The sequence below is a fragment of the Orycteropus afer genome, unplaced genomic scaffold (assembly GCF_000298275.1).
Source record: "Orycteropus afer afer isolate SDZICR_OR568_19922 unplaced genomic scaffold, OryAfe1.0 scaffold00018, whole genome shotgun sequence".
NCBI lineage: Eukaryota > Metazoa > Chordata > Mammalia > Tubulidentata > Orycteropodidae > Orycteropus > Orycteropus afer.
In genome coordinates, this window is record NW_006921605.1 from 19,242,511 (window position 1) to 19,263,135 (window position 20,625).

The 20,625-nt window shown below is 55.5% G+C and overlaps 1 protein-coding gene across 1 annotated transcript; it reads right to left on the minus strand.

The window, feature by feature from the left end:
- Positions 1-1,822: 1,822 nt before the first annotated feature.
- LOC103213962 (angiotensin-converting enzyme) lies at positions 1,823-20,618 on the minus strand. Its single transcript, XM_042783559.1, has 25 exons — positions 20,466-20,618; positions 19,651-19,818; positions 19,142-19,235; positions 18,341-18,484; positions 17,659-17,850; positions 16,975-17,072; positions 16,509-16,681; positions 15,942-16,165; positions 15,530-15,674; positions 15,152-15,250; positions 14,765-14,887; positions 14,184-14,395; positions 13,343-13,479; positions 12,248-12,406; positions 11,860-11,947; positions 9,632-9,775; positions 9,316-9,507; positions 8,299-8,396; positions 7,943-8,115; positions 5,875-6,098; positions 5,427-5,571; positions 5,010-5,108; positions 2,699-2,821; positions 2,213-2,400; positions 1,823-2,052 (listed from the first exon to the last, which is right to left on the minus strand). The coding sequence occupies exons 2-25, from the start codon at positions 19,801-19,803 to the stop codon at positions 1,823-1,825; spliced, it is 3,657 nt and encodes a 1,218-aa protein (XP_042639493.1). The 5' UTR covers positions 19,804-19,818; positions 20,466-20,618.
- Positions 20,619-20,625: the final 7 nt, after the last annotated feature.

Here is a 20,625-nt window from a genome sequence, read left to right on the forward strand (position 1 = left end):
CACTTTGAATCTTAGTCTGAAGCTCCCTCTGTCCAGTGTTGAACACTGGTGACCTCATGCTGCTCATGGCTCTGATTGATGGGCAGCAGGAACCTAACAGTTCATAAACACAGGAAAAGGAATAAGGTAACAATTGAGCTTTGTTTGGGAGAGATCTTTTGAAAGATCAGGCTGGGGAGGGGCGATAATTAAAGATGTTGCTGGTGGCAGAACGATTTAGAGGACATGTTTATAAATTCCATTGTCCTATAAAATCGTAAACAATTTCCACCCTCCTAAGTATCCAAAACACCTCAACTCCACATCCTGCCACTTGGAACAGGCCTGCACAACCAAGCTTGCATGCAACACACACAGACACAGAGACACACACACAGATAGATATATCAACACACAGACAGACAGACACATACACATATGTGATGGCTGGAGGACTCAAGGCCATTGGGGGAATGGGCCTAGCTGGGGTCAAAGCATCTGCAAAGTTAGGAAGAGGCTTAGGGCCCAAGGGCCAACCTCTGACAGAGGGGCCAGCTAGCAGTGGGAGAAAAGTGACCAACTTCCATTTGACTGGTTGTGAGGTTTGATATTTAAATGTTTGAAAATAGATCTATTCTGCTAATTGAGAAGAGGATACACAACTGTAAATACAGTAAGGTCCCTTTTACAGTATTCATAGAAAAAAAGGTTGAAAAGGTATATGACATAATGTCAATGGTGCCTGTCTCTTGGTGCTGATGTTGAGGGTTTTTATTTTCCGTGTAAGTTTCTGTAGCTTCCAAATTTTCTACAATAAACATGTAGAGAAATGTTACAAAAATGCTCCTCAAAATGACTCTCCCAAACCTCCATCCGCTTTCTGAGGAGAAGGCTTCCGGTGAGGAGTGTGTGCTGGGAGGCCATCAGGGGCAGCCCTGACAGGTATCCCTGTATGGTGCGGCCACCACCATGCTCCAGCATGTGGGGCCCTGTCCAACTGGGACCCAGGGTGCACCCTGGCAGTGCGGCCCCAGGTGAGGGCCTGGCCCTGGGGCCCTGGGGACCAGGGCCTGAGTGACTTTGTCAGGAAGAAGGCTGTCCACTCATACAAGGGAACTTGGACCTGCTGATGGCCTTGACAGCTAGCATTGGGAGAGGTAGGCAGGAGCCTGAAGTGACCCTGGGCCAATTCTACACCCAAAATGAACCAGGCAGATCCAAGGCACTCTCCCCTAGGCAACTGGGGGATAGAAGGATCTTCCCTCTGGAGGACCTGGCCACCTATGAGGACAGCTGGGACAGGAAGGCTGAGTGGGGTCAGGCCTGGGGCAGGAGAGTGGCTCTCGCAGTACAGGGACATGTCTGCTCCCACTTGCTTCCCAGAGTCTCCTGAATTGGTGCCTGGGTGGGTAGGGGCTGCTTGCCATGGCAGAACACCAGGCCACTGCCTGGGCTGGAGGGAAGTCAAGCTTGATGTTGGGGCCAGAGTGCTGGGGGCTTCTTCCAGGATCTTCTCTGCAGGAGGAGGAAGGAAGAACCCAGGAAAGCATTCCTGGTAGTCGGTGGAAGAGCACCTGTCCCTCTCCCTGGCTCCCCGAGACAGACAGATTCAGACAGAGAGGGCAGGACCTTTAATTGTATTCACAGACAGCCTGGGTAGGGGCTCTGCATTAGGCGGCCTGTGCCTGGAGACTGGAGGTGAGGGCAGAGGTGGCTCGAGGTCAGGATGACAGACTTGCACCCAGAACACAGAGGCTGGCTTGAGGACACAGGGTGGGAGGAGGAGGGTGGGCTTCCGAGTCCCAGTGCCCCTCACCCCATCTCAGCTGGCCCCGTCATCCTCTCAGGAGTGTCTCAGCTCCACCTCGGAGCCGAATTGGGGCCCTCGGTGTGGCCGGTGGAGGCTTTGGTGGCGGATGCTGAAGAGCCGCTGGGTCAGGCCCAAGGAGGCAACCAGCAGGGCGACGCCCAGGAAGAGCAGAACCCACTGGCCCACACGGGCCTGGTACGGCTCCAGCTCCATGCCCAGGAAGTTGACGTGGCTGCTGCCCGCGGAGGGGGCTGCTGAGCGAGCTGGGCGGGAAGCAAGAAGAGCAGGGCAGTGGGCAGGTGACAGGCAGGGCTGGTGGCCACTAGCCTGGCTTCCCTGTCCTTGCTCTAAGGCCAGGCTGCAACTTGTCTGAGCTGAGGAAGGGTACGGGCTTGGGGATGGAGGGTGGGTGGGTGGTGGTACCAGAGTTTGGCGTCCAGTTGTACTGGGGCCAGCCCAGCTTCTCCCCGTGCCGTCCATTCTCAGTGAGGAGCCAATCCAGCAGCGGCTTGAAGTAGTTCATCATTGCTGAGGCGGACATGTTGGGCTGCCCTGTGATCAGCCTCATGGCTTCTGGCCATGGCTTACTAAAGCCCAGCTTCATGGCGTCCCTGGGGGAGCACCAGAGGGAGGGAAACTGACTCAGGTGGACAGGTGAGAAGGCTCACTGCCTCTCCTGCCCCAGCCTAACGGTTACCCTCTATGCCCCTCCCCCAGCCTACACTTTCCTTTGAGATTGGGAGGGGCCTGGGCAGGTCTGGAGGTGAGAGCGGTGAGGGATGACTTGGGCCCAGAGGGCCTACAGTCCCCACACTGGAGACGGTCCATCAAGGCTGGAAGTTCCCACCCCAGGCACTTTTCAGGGCTGCAAGGCACGGGTCAGAGGCAGAAAACATTCAGAAGACTCACGCCAGGCGTTTCCCCGCCTCCTTGGACTGGTAGATGTCACATTTGTGCAGGGGGCCCTGGTGCCCAGCTGCTTGGCAGAGTGCTTCGTGGAACTGGAACTGGATCACGAAGCTGACGAAGTACCTGGGGTGGAGAGAAGGCCGCTGAGCCCTGCCCTTCTCCCAGGACACTCCCCCAGGGCACAGCACAGCCAGTCGCCCTGACTCCCTCTGATGTCAGGGTAGGCCCATATGGACCCTCTCCCTGACCACCTCGGGAGGCTGCCTTCTCAGCTCAGGAAGGCCGGCTGGAGGGGCCCTGGGTCAGTCATGTATGCATGGTGGTCAAATCAAAGATTTGGCAGGCTGCTTTTGAGGCACTGAGGTCTCTGTCCCTGGGGAATATGCAAGCAGGGGCTAGGGGTTGCTGGATTGTTGTTGTTGTTGTTATGTGCCGTCGAGTCGGCCCCGACTCATAGCGACCCCTCCTTGGGTTTCCGAGGCAGTATCACTACGGAAGTAGGATTGCCCAACCTTCCTTCCGAGGAGTTGCTGGAAGGGGCACAGATATCTGGGAAGGAGGTCTGTGCGGAGCACCAAAAAGCCAAACCCACTGCTACTGAGTAGCTTCTGACTCAGAGCGGCCCTATAGGACAAAGTAGAACTGCCCTGCAGGGTTTCAAAGGCTATAATCTTTCGGGAAGCAGACTGCCTCGTCTTTCTCCCATGGAGCACCTGGGTCTGAGCTGCCAACATCTTGGTTAGCAGCCTAATGCTTTAACCACTGCAGCACCAGAGCTCCTCCTTGGACAGAGAATCCAGCCCAAATGATCCTCTTTTGTCTGAGGGAGCAGGAAGTCTCTGGTAGAAATCTGCTGCTCCACGCTGGAACAGTTCCTCAAAGTCTGGAGAGGTTTCAGAGTGTCCCAAACCAGAGGCTCAGGCCACCTCTGACTGCCCGGCACAAGCCACGTGCCACTGGCATCTGAAAGTGCTTTGCTGAGGCTGCTGGCCAGCATTCAGAATGTGTTCTTCTATAGGCTTCAAGGCTCCCTCGCCCACCCCAACCTGGAGAACTGTCTGCTAAGCTTGGATGCTAACCATCACATAGGCAGGGCTCCTGTGTGAAAGTAAGGGCCAGCTTGGGACCCCAGAAACCACTTTCGGGTAGGTCATCCCTGGGCAGGACTGTTCCAAGGTGCCCCAGTGAGAAGTGTCCTCTGGCCCCTGCCCACTGCTGCTATCTGGAGCTTCTAAGCTGGTCTCTCCTCCCTGGTCTCATAAACTCACCCATAATAGTTTATGAGGGCTTGTCTGTGTGCTGGTACCGTGCCCGGGGCCAGGACGGGAGGGAGGGCGTGGCGCTCATGCGCTCTCCCTGGGCTTCCAGGAGGCCACAGGAGGAAAAGGCTAAAGGCCACCATAACCCACCTGGGCGCCCTCGATGCCCTCTGCACGTTGCCTCATGGGAAGCCAGGGATACCTGTGGCCCAGGGGCACCTGGACCTTCATACTGAAGTCTCCTCAGGCCCATACCTCCCAGGAGGGCTCCAGAGCCTAAAATCACCCTCAGATGAGTGCTTAAAGCAAGTGGGCTGGCCTGAGTACATTCACACTAAGACTGTGAGACTCACAGACCTAGTGTCTTTACTCATTTCTCTGAAAAGAGTAATTTAATAAAGGGTGAAGTGGCCACCATTCCCCTAGCATGATACATGTTAGGCATACTAAGAACTTAACCCCAGCAATAATCCTGTGAAACAGGTATTGTTAGCCTCTCTCCCAGGTAAGGAAACTGTTATTCACAGAGATTGAGGAATCTACTCAAGAAAACCAAGTGGTGGAGACAGGATTTGTGCCTAGTTTGGTCTAATCCCAAACCTGTGACTGGAACCATACCTCTAACAATACTGGGTCTCTGATGCTGAGTTTTAGTGTATAGAAGGGCCTTTGAGATACAATTAAAATTATAGCACAAGCAATATGTTCAGTAAATAGGAAAGCACTCACAATCTTATTTAAAAAATAAAACAGTGCTCAGGTTGTGAGGTAGCCATGTGTCATGGTCAATGTTAACTATTCAGCCGTGGCTTTGTAACCATCAGCAAGTTTTTATAGACTGAGTTTTTGTTTGGATGTTAGAAACTCTCATTATCAAAAGAACGTTTAAAGAAACAACTGTCCACCTTGGTAGCAAATGAATGGAACTAGGCCACTGCATCCTGTAGCCAGGTTCCCCTAGGGCCATCTGACGAGCAGCTATAGCGTTTAAATGATAAGCTATAGGCACTGCCACCTCCCCCCAGGGTGCACCCTCCTCCCTTCCCCATTACCTGATGTAAGGCACACTTGAAGGAATGTGGAACTTGGCCCCTGGGTCAAAGTCACCTTGAGACCTGGGCACTGGGGGACAGAGGCCTTGGTACTTCAGCCTGTTGAGGGGGAAGATCCATTGGAGGAAGAAGTTGGGGAGGACCATGCTGGAGGGACTTCTCATGTTTGACACCCACTGACCCACATGCATGCACACAAACATACACACGGACGTCATATACACACAACTCATCAGATACAATTACCACATACACGCAGACGCACAGGCATCTACACATTCACACATACACATATACACACATACAAACATGGACACACACAGGCATGTGACTCCACAACCCCACAGGCAAACAAACAGCCACGGAAAACCACCTCCAAGATCTTCCCCAACACCCTGCCCAGGAGCATCCTCGAACCTGAGGCTCCACCACTCCTGGTTGTAGTTCTCATTGCTTATGCTTCCGTCAAATACCCTCCAGCGCCACTCGTCGACAAGGTAACTGAAGGGGATAAAGGTGACCTTGTCCAGAGCCATCTTCATTAGAAAGTTGATGTCGTGCTCTGCCAAAAGAAGGGGGCCCAGCCATGAGATCAGCTTCCACTTCCTGCCGGGTCCTGTCAGCTCTGTGCATGTGTGATGGGTGGAGGGGAGAGGCTGGACCCCTTTGGGTCCTGCCATTTGCCTCTTGGATGGTCTGAGTATTCCATCCTCCCAGATCCACTATGCTAGTGGCCCACTTATTCCCTACTGCCTTGCTTCAAATCTCTGCCCCCGGGCCACTAAATACCCTCTTCCCACCTCCCCGTCTCGGCCAATCCTTCCTGGACCCTGAATCCACCCAGAATCTCCCCTTCCTCTCTCACCGTAGCCACCACCCTCACTACTCAGCAGGTTGATGCTGTGTAGGTGCTGAGGGGTAGACACCGAGAGGGCCAGCACATCCCCAATGGCCTCGTGAAAGCCAGGGTTGGCACCCTCCCGTAAGGCCACAGGTAAGTCCTTGTACTGCATGAAATACTGTACATGGCCCATTTCGTGATGGGTCACCACCAGGTCCTCCATGTTCACAGTGGTGCACTGCTTGATCCTGGAAACACAAAGTAGGAGGGACATATGTTAGAAGAGGGACAGTGAGGAGCCCAGATGACCTTCCTGAATACAGAGCAGATCCCGTCACTGCTGAGTGCTGGGAACCTAGCACTATGGGAAGGAGAATGAGATGGAGATATGGAGTAAGCCTGATACAGAGGGAGTCTGGAGGTTAGAAGCCTCTGAAGAGGTCATTCAGGCCATTCCTCTGTCTCCATCTTTTGTGAGTAACTCCAGCCTACACTGCCATGTTGCTTTCAAACTGTGTAAAGTACTTGTTCTAGGGGCACTGGGACACTCAGTTATGTTCAGCACAGTGCTTTCTAGAATGTGCTCTGTGGTTTCCCATGTACACGTTTTCCTCTCCTGAGACTTAAGCTTCCTGAGGAAATGATAGTGTTCGAGCTCTTCTGTCTCTCATTCAGCTTGACACCAGCAAGGACATTCACTCTGAGTTTTTATGGCCAGGACTGAAGAGACATCTGAGAGCTTCAAAGCCAGAAGCTTCTACCTCCCTCTTGTTTTGTGAGCCAGTTTCAATGGCAGGAAATTCTTGGATCTACTCTGTTTGGGCCCACCCCATTTTTCTGTTATTCTCATTAGAGAAGGGACAAAGAGCTGCCCAGAGAAAGCCGGTCATAATGAGGCTGGGGTCTGTCAACTTTCGCCTCTGACTCCGCATTTAAGGGAGGATCCCCAAAGAGCTTTCCCCTCTTCCTTGAGTCTAACCATTCCCAGCCCGACAGCTACAGTCCTCATGCCTTTGGGGACTGGTTCTCTGTGTCCACTCTTCTCCTAAGAGATATTTCATCCACTGTGGTCACCATCTTCAACACTTCTCCCAACAGGTAGGGTCTTTTTCCCTTCTCTTAAGTCTAGGCTGGCCTTATGACTTGCCTTAGTCAATAATATTCTTAGCCTTTAAGAGGTCTAGCTGCTTCTGCTTTTGCTCTGGGAGATGCCAGCTGCCACATAAGAAATCCGACTGCCATATTATGATGAAGCACAGTTTAGACACATGGACAGGTTGCCTGGAGAAAGAAATTCCCAACCAACCCCAGCTGTTCCGGCCATCGCATCCCAGGCATCTGAATGAAGAATGTGAATGCATGTGAATGAAGAAGCCAGCTTGCACTTTCTGGCCCCAGAACATGGCACATGGAGAAAAACTAAGGAACCTAACCAATAGCCAGAGAAGGCCCCTGTGAGTCATCCTAGCCATCTCCAACCATTAGAGCTACCCCAGCTGAGGTGTCAGTCACTGGGGAGCAATGACAAGCCATTTCCACTGCACGCTGCCTGAATTCCTACCCGTACAATTGTAAGCATGATCAAACAGTTGTTGTTTCACACCACTGTTTTGGGGTGGTTTTTTATGTAGCAAGAGATAACTGAAACATTATCTTTGGATGAAGACAACTTCTGAAACTGTCAGTGGCGAAGATGGATCTGTGTGAGTATTCCCTGTCCTTATTTGTTTTCCCTGTGTCAGGCACATGCACACAGAGAGTGGGCCAGCTGCAAGCAGAGGTCACCCCAGGGGTGGGGGGACGCTGGGCAGCTCATCTAGTGCTTAAGCCCAGGACTGGGATCTTGAGCCCTGACCAACTGTCCAAGGTGGTCAGCACTTGAAGATACTCACATTTGGTGGATGATATTCTCCTGCCAGAAACCAGTGGCCATGCTGGTGCCAGGTCCAACTCTCTTAACCCTCAGACCCAAGCTCTGGCTCCCACTTCTCTTCTCCCTCTGCTCATTGTGGCTAAGGGAACTGCAATGGACTTGGTTCACCTCCTCAGTCACTGAGCTCAGCCTAAGAACCCAGCTCCAGCCTGGACATACCTGAAGTCCTTGCTGTTGTAGAAGTCCCAGGCAGAAGCATGGCACACCACCTCCCGTCCATCCGTTGGCTTCTCTAACATTGACTTTTTCCAGAACTCTGGGGGCACGGCCAGCAGCCCCAGGGAGGTGAAGAAATTGTCAGCTTCTTCAAACATCCTTTTGGGTGTCCAGCCCTACAAGAAGAGAAGAATTGCCAATGCTGGGGGGCCGTGGGGTAGAGTGTATACTTCAGAGATGGAAGCTACTGGGGAGGGGACTCTTGAATCTCCCACCCTGGCAGAAGCCTCCCCTTTTCCAGTATCCTGGGGCTGCCCATAGAGAAATAGGAGTGGGAGGAGAGGGCCCCCAGTGCAGACCTGCTTTATCATGGCTTCAGTGGCATCCATCTTGGGGGCTGAAGGGAAGGGCACCACCAAATCATAGATGTTGGACCAGGTCTGGGCCCACATGTTCCCTGGAGGTGGGTGGGGGAGGGAAGATGGTGAAATGAGAGACAGATGTTACTTCTTAGGCTCATTACTACCATGTGCAGGAAGAAGGAACCATCCGCTAATCATAATAAGCATAATAAACATCTCTTGAGCACCTAATGTTTGCAGACTCTGCTGGGTGTTAGACAGACATCGTTTTCAGTCCACATGTCAAATCTGCATGGTCGATAACTATATAGGTTTACAGATGAGGACCTTGTGGGTTATCAGGGAATCAAGGTGGTCTTCACTGTACTGGGAGTAATGAAGGCCAATGTGATTAGGACCTGTTTACAAGGAAGCTCTGGTCTCTGGAACATCTATGCACATGCGGCCACAACATATTGAGCACTGTGCCAAGTATACCATGTAGATTCACAGGTAATCCTCACTGAAACCAGGTATTGTTACGATTCCCACTGTGCAGTAGATGAAACTGAGGCTTGGAAAGTTAAGTAACAGGACTTCAATGGGACTGGGATTTAAAGGCAGCCAAGTGTCTGCCTCCAGAGCCCATACTCTTGGCCAACCACTCTGCTGTGTCTCCTCTGCATGGTCTGAAGTTGGTTAATGGAGGTCACCTGTCTGTGATGTTGGCAAGAACCATTTGTCTCCTTCAGGGGAGGCTAATGCCTCTGAGTTTAGAGTAAGAGGAAGAGACAGCCAAGTTCTCCAGGACTGGAGATAAGGAAAATGATAAATGGAGGACCTGGTGGTGACCCACCTCGAAATGGTCCACGTACAGTATCTCATGCATCCTGCCTCGGTAATTCCCTCCATGCACAGTGTCCACTCTCCCACCTGCAAGTGCCATCTGAAGCCCCTTCCCAGCCTGCTCGCTGTGCCTTGGCCAACCCTGCCCTGCCCGTCACCCACCTCCCAAGGCCCAGCCCGTGCCCTCACCCAGCAGATGTGCAGGAATAGGGCCCTCCAGGTTGATGCGCTCGGGCCCGTAGTGGCGGTGCAGGGCACGGCGCACGTAGGCGTGCAGGTTCAGGTAGAGCGGCTGAAGCTGCTGGAAGAGCTGCTCCAAGTCATGCTCCAGAGTTGGTGTCTCGTACATAGCTCTCCACGAGTCCCCTGTGTCTTTGTAGCCTGCAGAGGGGACACAATGAGGCCCTCGGAACACCTGCTGGCTTTCCCCAGTGTTAGAGACTCAGAGAACTTCTCAGAGAGGTCAGCGGCCAGAGAGCAGGTGGTATTTGTAGGAGGGACTCACCGTTGAGCTGCGCGGCCTTGTTGCTGAGTTCAACGTATTTGGGGAAAAAAGGGAGGATGGCTCTGCCCACTTTGTCTCGCCAGCCCTCCCATGCCCATAACAGCTCTTCGTAGTTCCGGGATGTGGCCATCAGCTTCGTCAGATCTGGAGTGGGGAGGGCATCAAATGGCTTAAGTCCCCAGCCCTTTGCTCACTTCCCACCTCCTCACAAGGTGAACCCAGCTGTAGAATTTCAGAGCGGGAATAAAACTGGTGGGACCATGTGGAAACGTCTGTACTGGCAGCAAGTCTAGTGAAACGGGAGAAAGCCTGCAGTGACATCTGCCTGGTGCACACACGGTGCCAAGTCTGGGGCTGGGTGCTGCACACACAGGCAGCTACGGGGTTTCAACAGCCTGGGAGATGCACACAGTCCCTCTTCCACGTGAGCAGTCTGGTGACGTGGCTGAGTCCCCCAGTGGAGAAGGGGCGGGCAGAGCTGGGATGCAAACCAAAGGACCAGACTCCAGGTCCACTGCTCCCTCACTTGTTCGTTCCTGCTTACCACCCTTCTGCCCCTCGGGGGAAATGGCTTGGAGGCCAAAAGACCCGAGTTCTTCTTCCAGTCCTATCACTAGCCACCAAAATCACCTCGGGCACGTCACTGAGCTACTCTTTCCTGTCTGTAAGACGGGGATGATATCAGCCCTCACAAGGTCCCTCAGTGGTGCGGTTCACGGTGAATGCTAACCTGAAGGTCAGCAGTTCAAATGCACCCAGCAGTACCACGAAAGAAAAGCCCTGGCAATCTGCATGGGTAAAGATAAGAGCCAAGGAAATTGTTGAAAGGAGAGGTTCTACTCTAACACATGGGGTACTGAGCCAGAGCTGACTTGAGGAAAACCACCACCACCACTGGTTCTCACAGGGACATGCTTTGTTCATCTCCTTCCCCCAGACCTCCTCCCAGGTCTGGGGCATCTACAAATTGAACTGAACTAAATAAAAGAACAGTTGTGAAGACTGTGAAAGTGTAAAGAACCCGGTTTCCTTGGGGAGCCCGGAGTTCTGGGTTTGCGTCCTGTCGAAGCTGCTAAGTGTGTGGCCTCCTGGATGATAATCTGTTTTGGAACATGCTCCATGGCATCTATTCACTTTTCACCAAGAGAGTAAAATCATATTCTTTTGTCTGGGAAGAATTTATTTTGAGGCTTTCGTATCTGTCCCCTGGTGATGTGAGTCTCTGGATTTTGTAGGTGCTTCTTACTTTTACCACAAGGCAGTGACTTAATGGCTCGGCCCTGATTACGGGCCTGGCCGGTGGGTGCTAGATGCCACACTCTCTGTAATGCTCTTCTCCATAAGTGCACATATATGCCCACCCACATGCACGCAGGTACACGTGCACCTCCCCCCCCACGCTTGCGTGCTTGTTCACATACACAACCTACAGATGCAAACCTTACCTGGGGAAAATGGTCTCTCGCTTTGTTTATTTTCCACTTCCCTTCCTATCTGTCATTGTTCTAATGTGGGAGTTGGGTGAGGAGCCAGGAAGACCACTTGTGGACAGACTTCCCCAGGAGAAATGTTTCCATCTCCAGCTCCCGACCCGGAAGGGGGCGGTCAGGAGGGAGAGGCGGGTGTGTCTGTGTGCAGGCACCTAAGTGTGAGGTTGGCTCTTTCAAAGGGGAGAAGGTTGGGGGGCTGGCCAGTGTGCACGGAGGAAGAGAGGGCAACCTAGAGTCAGTGTGCCTGCGCCCAGCAGGAGCAGGCGTGGAGGGAGTGGAGTGAGGACAGCAAGGGCTGAGTGAGAAGTCGAGAGGCCAGGTTTTCACCTGCGCCTCTACCTGCTCTGTGACTCGGCCTGTCTGGGGGTCTGAGACAGTCAGAGCAGGTGGAGAAGACAACCATGGAAAGGAAAGTGGGTGGGAAGGTGCCTGGAGTCAAGTCCTGTCTGGCCCTCCCTACGTGGGAGTCCAAGCCCCTGAAACCCACTCTTGTCAGGGGCAGAGTGTGCAGAGACCTGGTTCCAGTGGAGGAGCCGAACGGGAGCGTCCTGGAGGGGCCCAGAGGGAGCAGGGCTGGATCCGAGGGAGGGGCTGTGCATTGGAGCAAAGCTATACGGAGCAGCCACTGGTGCGGATGGGGAGGGTGAGTGACCGTGGGCTGGGAGGACCTCAGCTGTCAGCACCCGCGAGGCTATGTACCCCAGCCCCCCAGACGCTCTCCTTCCCAGGTGTGCTCACCAGGCTCTAGCTGCAGACAAGTGCCATTGAGCTGGCACACGGAGGCCACGCTGTAGGTGGTCTCCATGTCCAGCAGGATCTGGTTGTACTGCAGAGAAGAAGAGAGGCCGTGAGCTGCAGCCCTGGCTCCTGGCCCTTCTGCCGCCTGCCCTGCCCCAGCCTCCTCCCACCTCCCAACCAGAAGAGCGGAGGGCGGGCGTTGAGGGGCTGCGTTGCCCAAAAGTGCTGCCTTTGCAGCAGTAATTCTGGAGGCTTGGCAACATTTCTTCCTTCATCGAGGAAGAGGAAGCAGCGTGAAGGCCAGGCCCTGGGCTGGGCTCACTCTCCAAAGCTGGGCTCTGACTGTGACCTGGGGTCCTCCACTCCCCACTCGGCCCAAACCACACACCTGCTCCAGCTCCTTGACAGGCAGTGCCGCCCGCTCCAAGTCCTGAACCTTCTTGATGATCCGCTTGGTGGTGTCGTTCTGGAAATTGGTCACATCAAACTGCTTGGCCCGGGTGCCATACTTCAGGGTGTGGTTTGCCAACTGCATGTTCTTTTGAAGCTGAGGACACAGGAGGATGGGGTCATGAGGACTGGGAGCTCTGGAGAGGCCTCTGAGCAGGTGGTGCCCTGGACCTGGGGGAGCCGAGGGGGCAGGGGGTGGGGGTGAGGGAGGGCAGTTGACAAACGGCTGCCTTTGCCTAAAACACTCTCTTCAGCCTGAACCGTGTGATAAAGCCCCAAGGCAGTAAGTGCCCTTGACAGCTGCCGGCAGCTGAAGGAGAAATCTCTTGGCAGGCTGGAGAAGGGGAAGCCCACCATGTGTCTTAAAGGCTGTGTGGGACGAGGCAGCTTGGCATTAGCTCTGTGCCCTCAGTCTCTGGGCTTGGGGTTCTATCTGTAAAATGGGAATAAAGGCATCCATTTTGCAAGGCTGTTGAGGAGTAAACGAGGCAACAACTATCAGCCTTAAGGAACAATGCCCAGCACACAGTAGGTCTTCAAGAAATTGTACTTCTCTGTGGTTGGCTGCAGCTCACTGTGGTTTCACCTGTGCTCAACCCAACAGGTGGGGAACGGGGGTGGAGGGGCAATGTGGGCCTTGCTCTGGTGAGACAGTCTTTCAGCATTTTTTTTTAAATGACTTCACCATCACTTATTTATGTACGAATTGTTCAGTTACTAACAAGAGGTTAGTAGTGAGAGAATGACTGTTCAGGTGTTGAGTACATGCCCATGCAAATGTGAACTCGAGTACTGTTTTAAACATTATATTTGGATTTTTCACAAATTCTGACAGTTAATCCCCCCATCCCCCATGGCCATCAGCCTTGATTTCTCTTGATACCAGGGAGGGACAAGATGGGCCAGGTTGTCTTCTGTTTTGGAAGTGCAGTCCCTGGGGGGTGTAGCCAAGGTGCCCCGGAATGTGAGTGTGTGGCTGTACGTGTGTGTGAGTGCATGTCTGTGTCTGTGTAGGTGTGGAGATGGCCCCCACCAGAATCTTGCTGGCCTCTTTGGTGATGTTGGTGTTGTAGTTCCAGTTGGCTTCAGCATATTCATTCCACACAACCTGGGCTGTCTTGTCATATTCCTCCACAAACTTCTGGGCCTCAGCCTCATCTGTCACCAGATCTATGAGACAAAGTAGAGAAAATCAGACAAGCCACTCCTTCCCCTCTCTGCCTTCCACCTCCTCCTAGGAGCCTTCCTGCCACCCCTGGCCTCTCCCAGTTGTCCCTCCCAGCCCTAGCCTCTCCCCCAGCCTGATGGTCCCACTTGGGCTCTGGGTAGTTGGGCTGGTTGTGGCCTGACTGGCTATGGCCTGGCTGGCTGTGGCCTGGCTGGCTATGGCCTGGCTGGCTATGGCCTGGCTGGCTGTGGCCTGGCTGGCTGTGGCCTGGCTGGTTGTGGCCTGGCTGGCTGTGGCCTGGCTGGCTGTTATCTGGCTGGTTGTCAGCTGGCCCAGGACCAGCAGGGGGTGCCCGCAGCAGAGCAGCAGGAGGAGGAGGCTGGGCAGTCCCAGAGGAGCCCAACTTTGGCCCATGGCCGCAGGAGAGCAGAGCCCTGCAGCCACCAGCCCCTGGCCAATAAGAGTGGAACCTGCAGTGTGACCTCATAGAGCCATGTCCCCCCCAGCCTGCCCTCAGAGGCCCTCAGATCTGGCACATCCCCTTGACAATGCTGGGGAGAGATATGTCCAAGCCCACCCTGAGGCCCTGCTGACCACCCAGGCAGCTGCCTGGCCCCAGGGCAGGATGCAAGGCCTGGCTGACAGGAGCTGACTAGGACCCTGGAGGCTGGCTTCAGCGCCCGCCCCGCCTCACCCCGTGCTTTACCAATGCCCTCTGGGTAATTGTTGGGCACCGGCGGGCGCCACTGGTATTCTGGCCAGCCCAAGACCTCGCCGTTGCGCTGGTTCTGCTCCTGCAGCCACTGGCTGACTGGCTGGAAGTAGTCGAGCAGTGGCTGGGCGTCCAGGGCCTCTGAGCCAATCATGTCCTTCAGCAGCTCCTGCCAGGGCCTTGAGGAGCCTGCCCGAAGCAGCTCTCTGGGGGCAAAGCAGGCATCGTAGACACAGGGTGCTCAGGCTGAAGGTGGCTACTAGGCCCAGCCCCCCTGCCCCACCTCTGGCCGCTGTCCCCTTCCTTCCACCCCTGCTGTTACTGTGGCAGCAACACTGTATGGGGCCCAGGAGCTCTGGGAGGGTGGCAGGGGATGTTTATCTTTCCCTATGCCAGCCAGAAGGCCCACTCAATAAACACTTGATGAGAGGAAGGAAGGAAGGAAGAGGGGAGGGAGGGAGGGAGCCCTGTATCAGCCCAGCCCTGTGATACCCTAACCCAGGATAGACCCATGCCCTGTCCACCTCCCCCACCTCTCCCCTCCCCTGCCCATCTGCCCCCTTCCCACTACACACCGGAGCTTGTCCCCGGCCTGGGTGGACTGGTAAATGTCACACCGATGCAATGGGCCCTGGTGGGCTGCCTCCTTGCACAGGGCTTGATGGAACTGGAACTGCAGGACAAAACTCACAAAGTACCTGCAGGCACAGGACGGGCATTAGAGGGTGCAGGGCCAGGAACTGGGGTCCCTACTCAGGCACCATGCAGCTTTCCTCAGGCAGGAGCACAGGCTCTTCTGGGAAAGAAGGGAGAACCAAGCCTGGCTCAGGACAGAGGAGACAGGGGTGCCCTTGTGGGGAGATCAAGAAGAGCATGGGGATAAGCCATGGGATGGGGCTGCCAGGACCACAGGGGCAGGAGACTGGAGGTGTGACAGGGGTGGGGGAGAGGCAATATAGTACCTGATGTATGGTGTCATGTTGGGTACATGAAATTTAGCTCCGGCATCAAAGTGGGTTTCGTTTCGGACAACTGGAGGGCAGATCCCCTGATACTTGGTTCTAGAAGAGACAGAGAGGTTACATACAGGCTGGTAGATTGAGCTTTTCCGGAATAGGCTACTAGGTGGGTATTCCCACCCCGCCCTTCTCTCCCCACCCTGGTCAATTGGGGAAGACTTCCTAGAGGAGGATTTTTTTAAGCAGGAAAGACCACGGGGGTAGAAGGAGAAGGACTACATCATTAGAGAAAGGGGCCTAGAGCTAACTGGGGTAGGTGGCTCCCGGTTGCCAGGAGGATAGGGATGGCCAGGAGGGCCTTTCTGGTCTCTCTCTGCTCACCGGAGATACCACCAGTCAAAGTTGTAGTGGGAAGGCGGGGTGCGCCCACTAAAGACACCCCAGCGCCACTGGTCCACCAAGTAGCCAAAGGGCAGGAAGGCAATTTTTTCCAGTGCCATCTTCAGCAGGTAGTTGATGTCGCTTTCTGTTGGGATGTGAGGGGAGAGAGGTCAAAGGGAGGAGGAGTCCAGCTGGGAGAAGGTGGGCTGAGGAGGAGCCCACAGGAGGTGAGCCTGGGCAGACACTCGGGAGACCATTGGAGAGCACTGAGCTGTGACTCAGGGTGAGCTGGGAGGTGCCACGTTGGATTCCCACCCTGTCTGAGCTGGGGCAGATGTGAGTGGGAGCGCATGGGCCCTACTGTGGGGTCCACGGGGTTTGGTGGGCCCAGGCTGACCCGCCCCTCCCATACCCATGTCGTTGGTGACTTGGTCCAGCAGGCCGATTTTGTGCAGATGTGCAGGGGTGGAGACTGAGAGCGCCAGCACATCCCCGATGGCCTCGTGGAAGCCAGGGTTGGCGCCTTGGCGCAGGGACACAGGCTGGTCCTTGTACTGCAGGTAGTACTGCACATGGCCCATCTCGTGGTGCACTGTGGACAGCTGGTCCATTGTGACCCTCGTGCACTGCTTGATCCTGACCAGGAAGAGTGAAAAATGAGGGGGAAGGACAGGACCAGAAGCTTGGGAGGAGCCTGAGAGGCAGGACCAAGGGGCTCAGAGGAGCTGCTAGAAGCATAAAGGTCTACCCTGCCCCACTCACCACTACCATGCAGGCCTTCACCCTGCGTTCTGAGGCACAGACCTGACTACCTGCCAAGGTGCTGGGAAAGGCGGCCTAAAAGGTCTCATATGTTGACAGCCCTGGAATAGCCCCAGCACCCTAGCCAGGGGCTGGGAGGAGACGGGCCTGGAAGCCAGCCTCTCCTTGCCCAGGCTGCCCTGCCTTTCCCCAGCCCCTCTGTCTCTCACGTCCAGACCTGAAGTCCCTTCTGTTGTAGAAGTCCCAGGCAGAGGCATGGCACACCACCTCGCGCCCATCGTCTGGTTTCTCCAGCATTGACTCTGCCCAGAACTCGGGTGGCATGGGCAGGAGCCCTAGGGACGTGAAGAACTCCTCTGCCACCCGAAACATGTGGGTAGCGTTCCAGCCCTGGTGGGGAGGTGGGCACAGGTCAGGGGCCAGCTGCCAGGAGCCCACTCTGGCTGCCCACAGGTCTGGGATTCCACCCTGGGGGCCCGGAGAAAGGACTGCCACCTCACTGGTGAGAGACCCCAGCTCTCCTCCCCAAGGCTGCTTGAACACACAGCCCAGGCTGCTGCTCTATAGGAAGAGAGGGCCCAAGGCCCTTATGTGACCCCATTGCGGTCATGTGACCCTGTCCTGTCCCTCTTCTTGTCTTGATTGTCTCTTGTCCCCACCCCAGGCCCAACTCTAGAACTTACCTTCTGCACCATAGCATTGGTAACATCCAGGTTGGGCTTGTCTGGGAAAGGTACCACCATGTCATAGATGTTTTCCCAGCTCTGGGCCCACATGTTTCCTAGATGGACAAGGGAAACCAGTCAGCTTGGCCCCTGCTGCCCCATGATTGCCACCAAGCAATACCCAGGCCCCATCACCTAGACCCTGGGGTTGCCAACCTGAGCCACTTGGCTGGCTCAGGGACAGGAGTCTCACACATGAGTCAGACCTCATTCCCCTTGATGCTCCAAGCTCCTTGGACCTGGTGAATCCACAAGAGAGCCTAGGTGTTGTCGCTGGGGTTCTTTCTGAGTGTGGTCCCTGCCTCCCAGCCCTGAGGGCCACCAGCTTGATGCCATGAGCATCAACTAGGACTTATTAGTCCTCCTCCTCTGGACCTGGAGTCAGAAGCTTCATTTAAATTCCAGCTCTGCCTTTTCCTTGCTCTCTGACCTCTGCCAAGTCACTTTTATACCCTAAGCCTCAGGGTCCCCGTCTCTAAAGTTGGATCAATAAAAGCAATGAAAGGGATAACCTGCTTCATAGTGGTGTTGGGGAAGTGACCAGCCCAGTGTGAGCAATGATGATGATGATGGCGATCCACCTTCCCTGCCCTGGGCCCAAGTTTCCCTGGGACATGCCTGGAGGCAAGGCCTGGCCCTTACCCAGCAGGTGAGCAGGGATGGGTCCCCTGAGGTTGATGAACTTGTCCCCGTATCGGCGGTGCAGTGCGCGGCGGACGTAGGCATGGAGGTTCAAGTAGAGGGGCTCTAACTGATGGTAGAGGCGTTCCAGATCCTCCACAAAGGTGGCTGATTCATACCAGGAGCGCCAGTAGACCCCTGTGTCCGAGAAACCTAGCAAGGAGAGGAAGCGGGGTAGCTCAGGACCTAGGCTCTGGCACCTTCACCTTGCCACCCCTCCTTTGCCATTCTCTGGCTCCAGGGCTGTGTGTCTGTCAGCTAGCTGGCATGGATGGCTTGGGTGTTCATCACTCTACAGTTTTCTGTAACTAGGAGCTGCTCTAAGCTCCAGCTAACTAGATCCTGGACAGCACCAGAGGGGAAGTTGAATCCTGGGCCTGGGGACCAGAGCCAGGTGTGCCCGGCAGGAGAGGGGTATAAGGGCAGAGCAGCAGCATGTAGCAAGCAGACTGGGTTCAAGTCCATTTCCACCATTCACCTTGGGAAGCTCCCTAACCTGTGTGGCCAGTGTGTGGGACTCAGCCTAACAGCTGCTCTGGGCATTGTGGCTCAGCAGAGACAGAGTAGGAGGGCATCTTGCTAGCTGGGAAGTGCTGCACACCTATAAGGGATGCTGCCCCTGGACCAGGAGAGGCATACTCACCATCCTGCTTGTAGGCTTCGTTGCTGAGAGCTGTGACCTGCTGGTACAGAGGTTTCAGCGGGATGCCCACAGCGTCATGCCAGCCCTCCCAGGCAAACAGCAGCATGGCATAGCTCCGTGAGGAGGCCAGGATATGGGTGAGGTCTGAGACAGTCAGGCAGGGCTAGTTACAAGACTTCCATGTGAAAGTCTGCAACACCTTCTCTGCTCTCACTGGGGCACCACACTGGTCCTTACCCTTTCCACCAGCATCCTCAATATCATGATACCCCCAAAGCCAAGGGTAACCTACAAGCTAGGCAGGGCAGGCTGGGAGCTATACAAAGCAAGTACCCAGGCAGGATCCCTGCCCCAGGGAGATGATGGTCTGTGGTGGTTGACACAGGACGAGGATCCTCAGGGCCCAAACCCAGACCCTTCATGGCTCATTGGATGGAGTGGCTGACCTCAACACTACCTAATAAATGGAGTTGTGGGGGGGAGGGAGCAGGAGGGTATGAGCGAACCCATGAGGGGTCCAAGACCTGTGGAAGACTCCTGGGGAGAAAGGGAAAACTGGACAACCAGGAGGAAGGACTGAAGGACTATTGATGGGAAGGCCCAGGCACACATGGGGCAGGGGACTCTCAGGTTCCTGAAGTCAGTTCACCAGGGGAAGAGGGGGTGTGGGACATTTGCACAGCCCAGTCCCCCACTATCTCCACATGCCTGCCAACAAACATGCTGTCCTCCCAGGTGCCACAGTGTGTGCAGTAGGGCTGGGAAACCCCAGTAGAGAGAGACAGAGAAACAGGGCCGTACCTGGGTCCAGTGACCAGCAGGTGGCAGTCTTGTTGGGGAAGCAGACCTTGGCTGTGGAGTAAATCCTGCTCATGTTGCTTAGCAGAGAGTTGTACTGGTGAGTCAGAGTTGGAAAACGTTAGTGATGAGCAGTCCCCCAGGATCTCTGGCCACCCCCTCCTTTTTTGCTACAAGGAAAAGGAGACCTGGAGCAGGCAGGGGGCTAGGACACCATCTTGGTTGCCACCTTGCAGTGAGGGCACATTCCTCTCATTTCTCTCCCAGGAAGCCCATACACCCTGCTGGCCTCTGGACAAACTGTGAAGCCCACTCTTTCAGCTTTCACTTGAAGCTTTCTTTCGACTCCATGATATTTGCTGTCATGTAACTCCTCACTCCATCTCCAAGGAAAATCACGTTCAGGAATTCTTTCCACATTTAGGGTTTCCACTCCCTCCCAGGCTGCCCCACACCCCAGCTGGAGAAGCAGGTGAAGCAATCTCCCTACACCTCAGGCCCAGGGGGCCCACCTGTTGCCGCTTGGCCACGCCCAGATTGGCAGGACCCAGGATGCGGATGGAGCTGATGACCCTGCGAAGCTCAGGGTCAGTGAAGTTCTGCCAGATGTTGTCATACAGCTCCTTGGCCTTGTGGCCCCAGGCCTCATCGAAGTCCTGGCTCATCAGGGCGGTCTCCTCCTGTGGGCATCAGGAAGGCACAAGGGGCTTATGGAGAGGCCGTGCAGGAGAGACCACCTGGATTGGGGGAAGGGAGGAAGGCCAAGGGCGGCCAGACCTTGGCCCCGTGGAGGCCCCTGTGCTGGAGATGGGGGCTTTTGGGGTTTGGGGAGCAGGGGCACTCCAGGTCAAGACCTGGGGGATCTGTCTCAGGAGACAATGAAGAGAAATTGGGGCCAGGAGAGGCAGAGCTTGTGGAGGAGGAAACAGTGAAGAGCAGAAGCCAGAACGACGCACCGCGGGGAGCGGGCAAAGCCACGGGGCACGCTGCTGACCCAGCCCCAGGTCAGCCCTGGGATCTGTCATCTGGGGGACTCACTCTCGGCGAAGCTGACCTCCATTCAACTGATGCACTGGGCAAGCACTCTGTGCCCAGCACCGTATGGACACCCACCGGGGGTCTGCTCGCGCGGGAGTGGCTGTGGGTGCAGGTGGAGCAGGCCTGCGGGGCTCAGCGTCAGGGGGAGCCCCCCACGCTCAGGAGTCGGGGTCGCGTCCCCGGCGTTGGGGACTCTCCCCCCGCTCCGCCCCCTCCCCCGCGCGCCCCGCCGCAGGCCTGTGATTGGCCGTCCCGGCCCCGCCCCCGCGCCCCGGGCCCGGGCGCCCACCTGGCGCTGCGCATTCTCGGCGGTGATGTTGGTGTCGTGCGCCCAGCTGGCGACCGTGTTCAGGAACCGCACCTGCTCGGCGCTGGAGTTGAAGCTCTGCGCGAATTGCTGCGCCCCGGCCTCGTCCGTGGGAAAGTTTCCCGGCTGCAGCGCGGGGTCG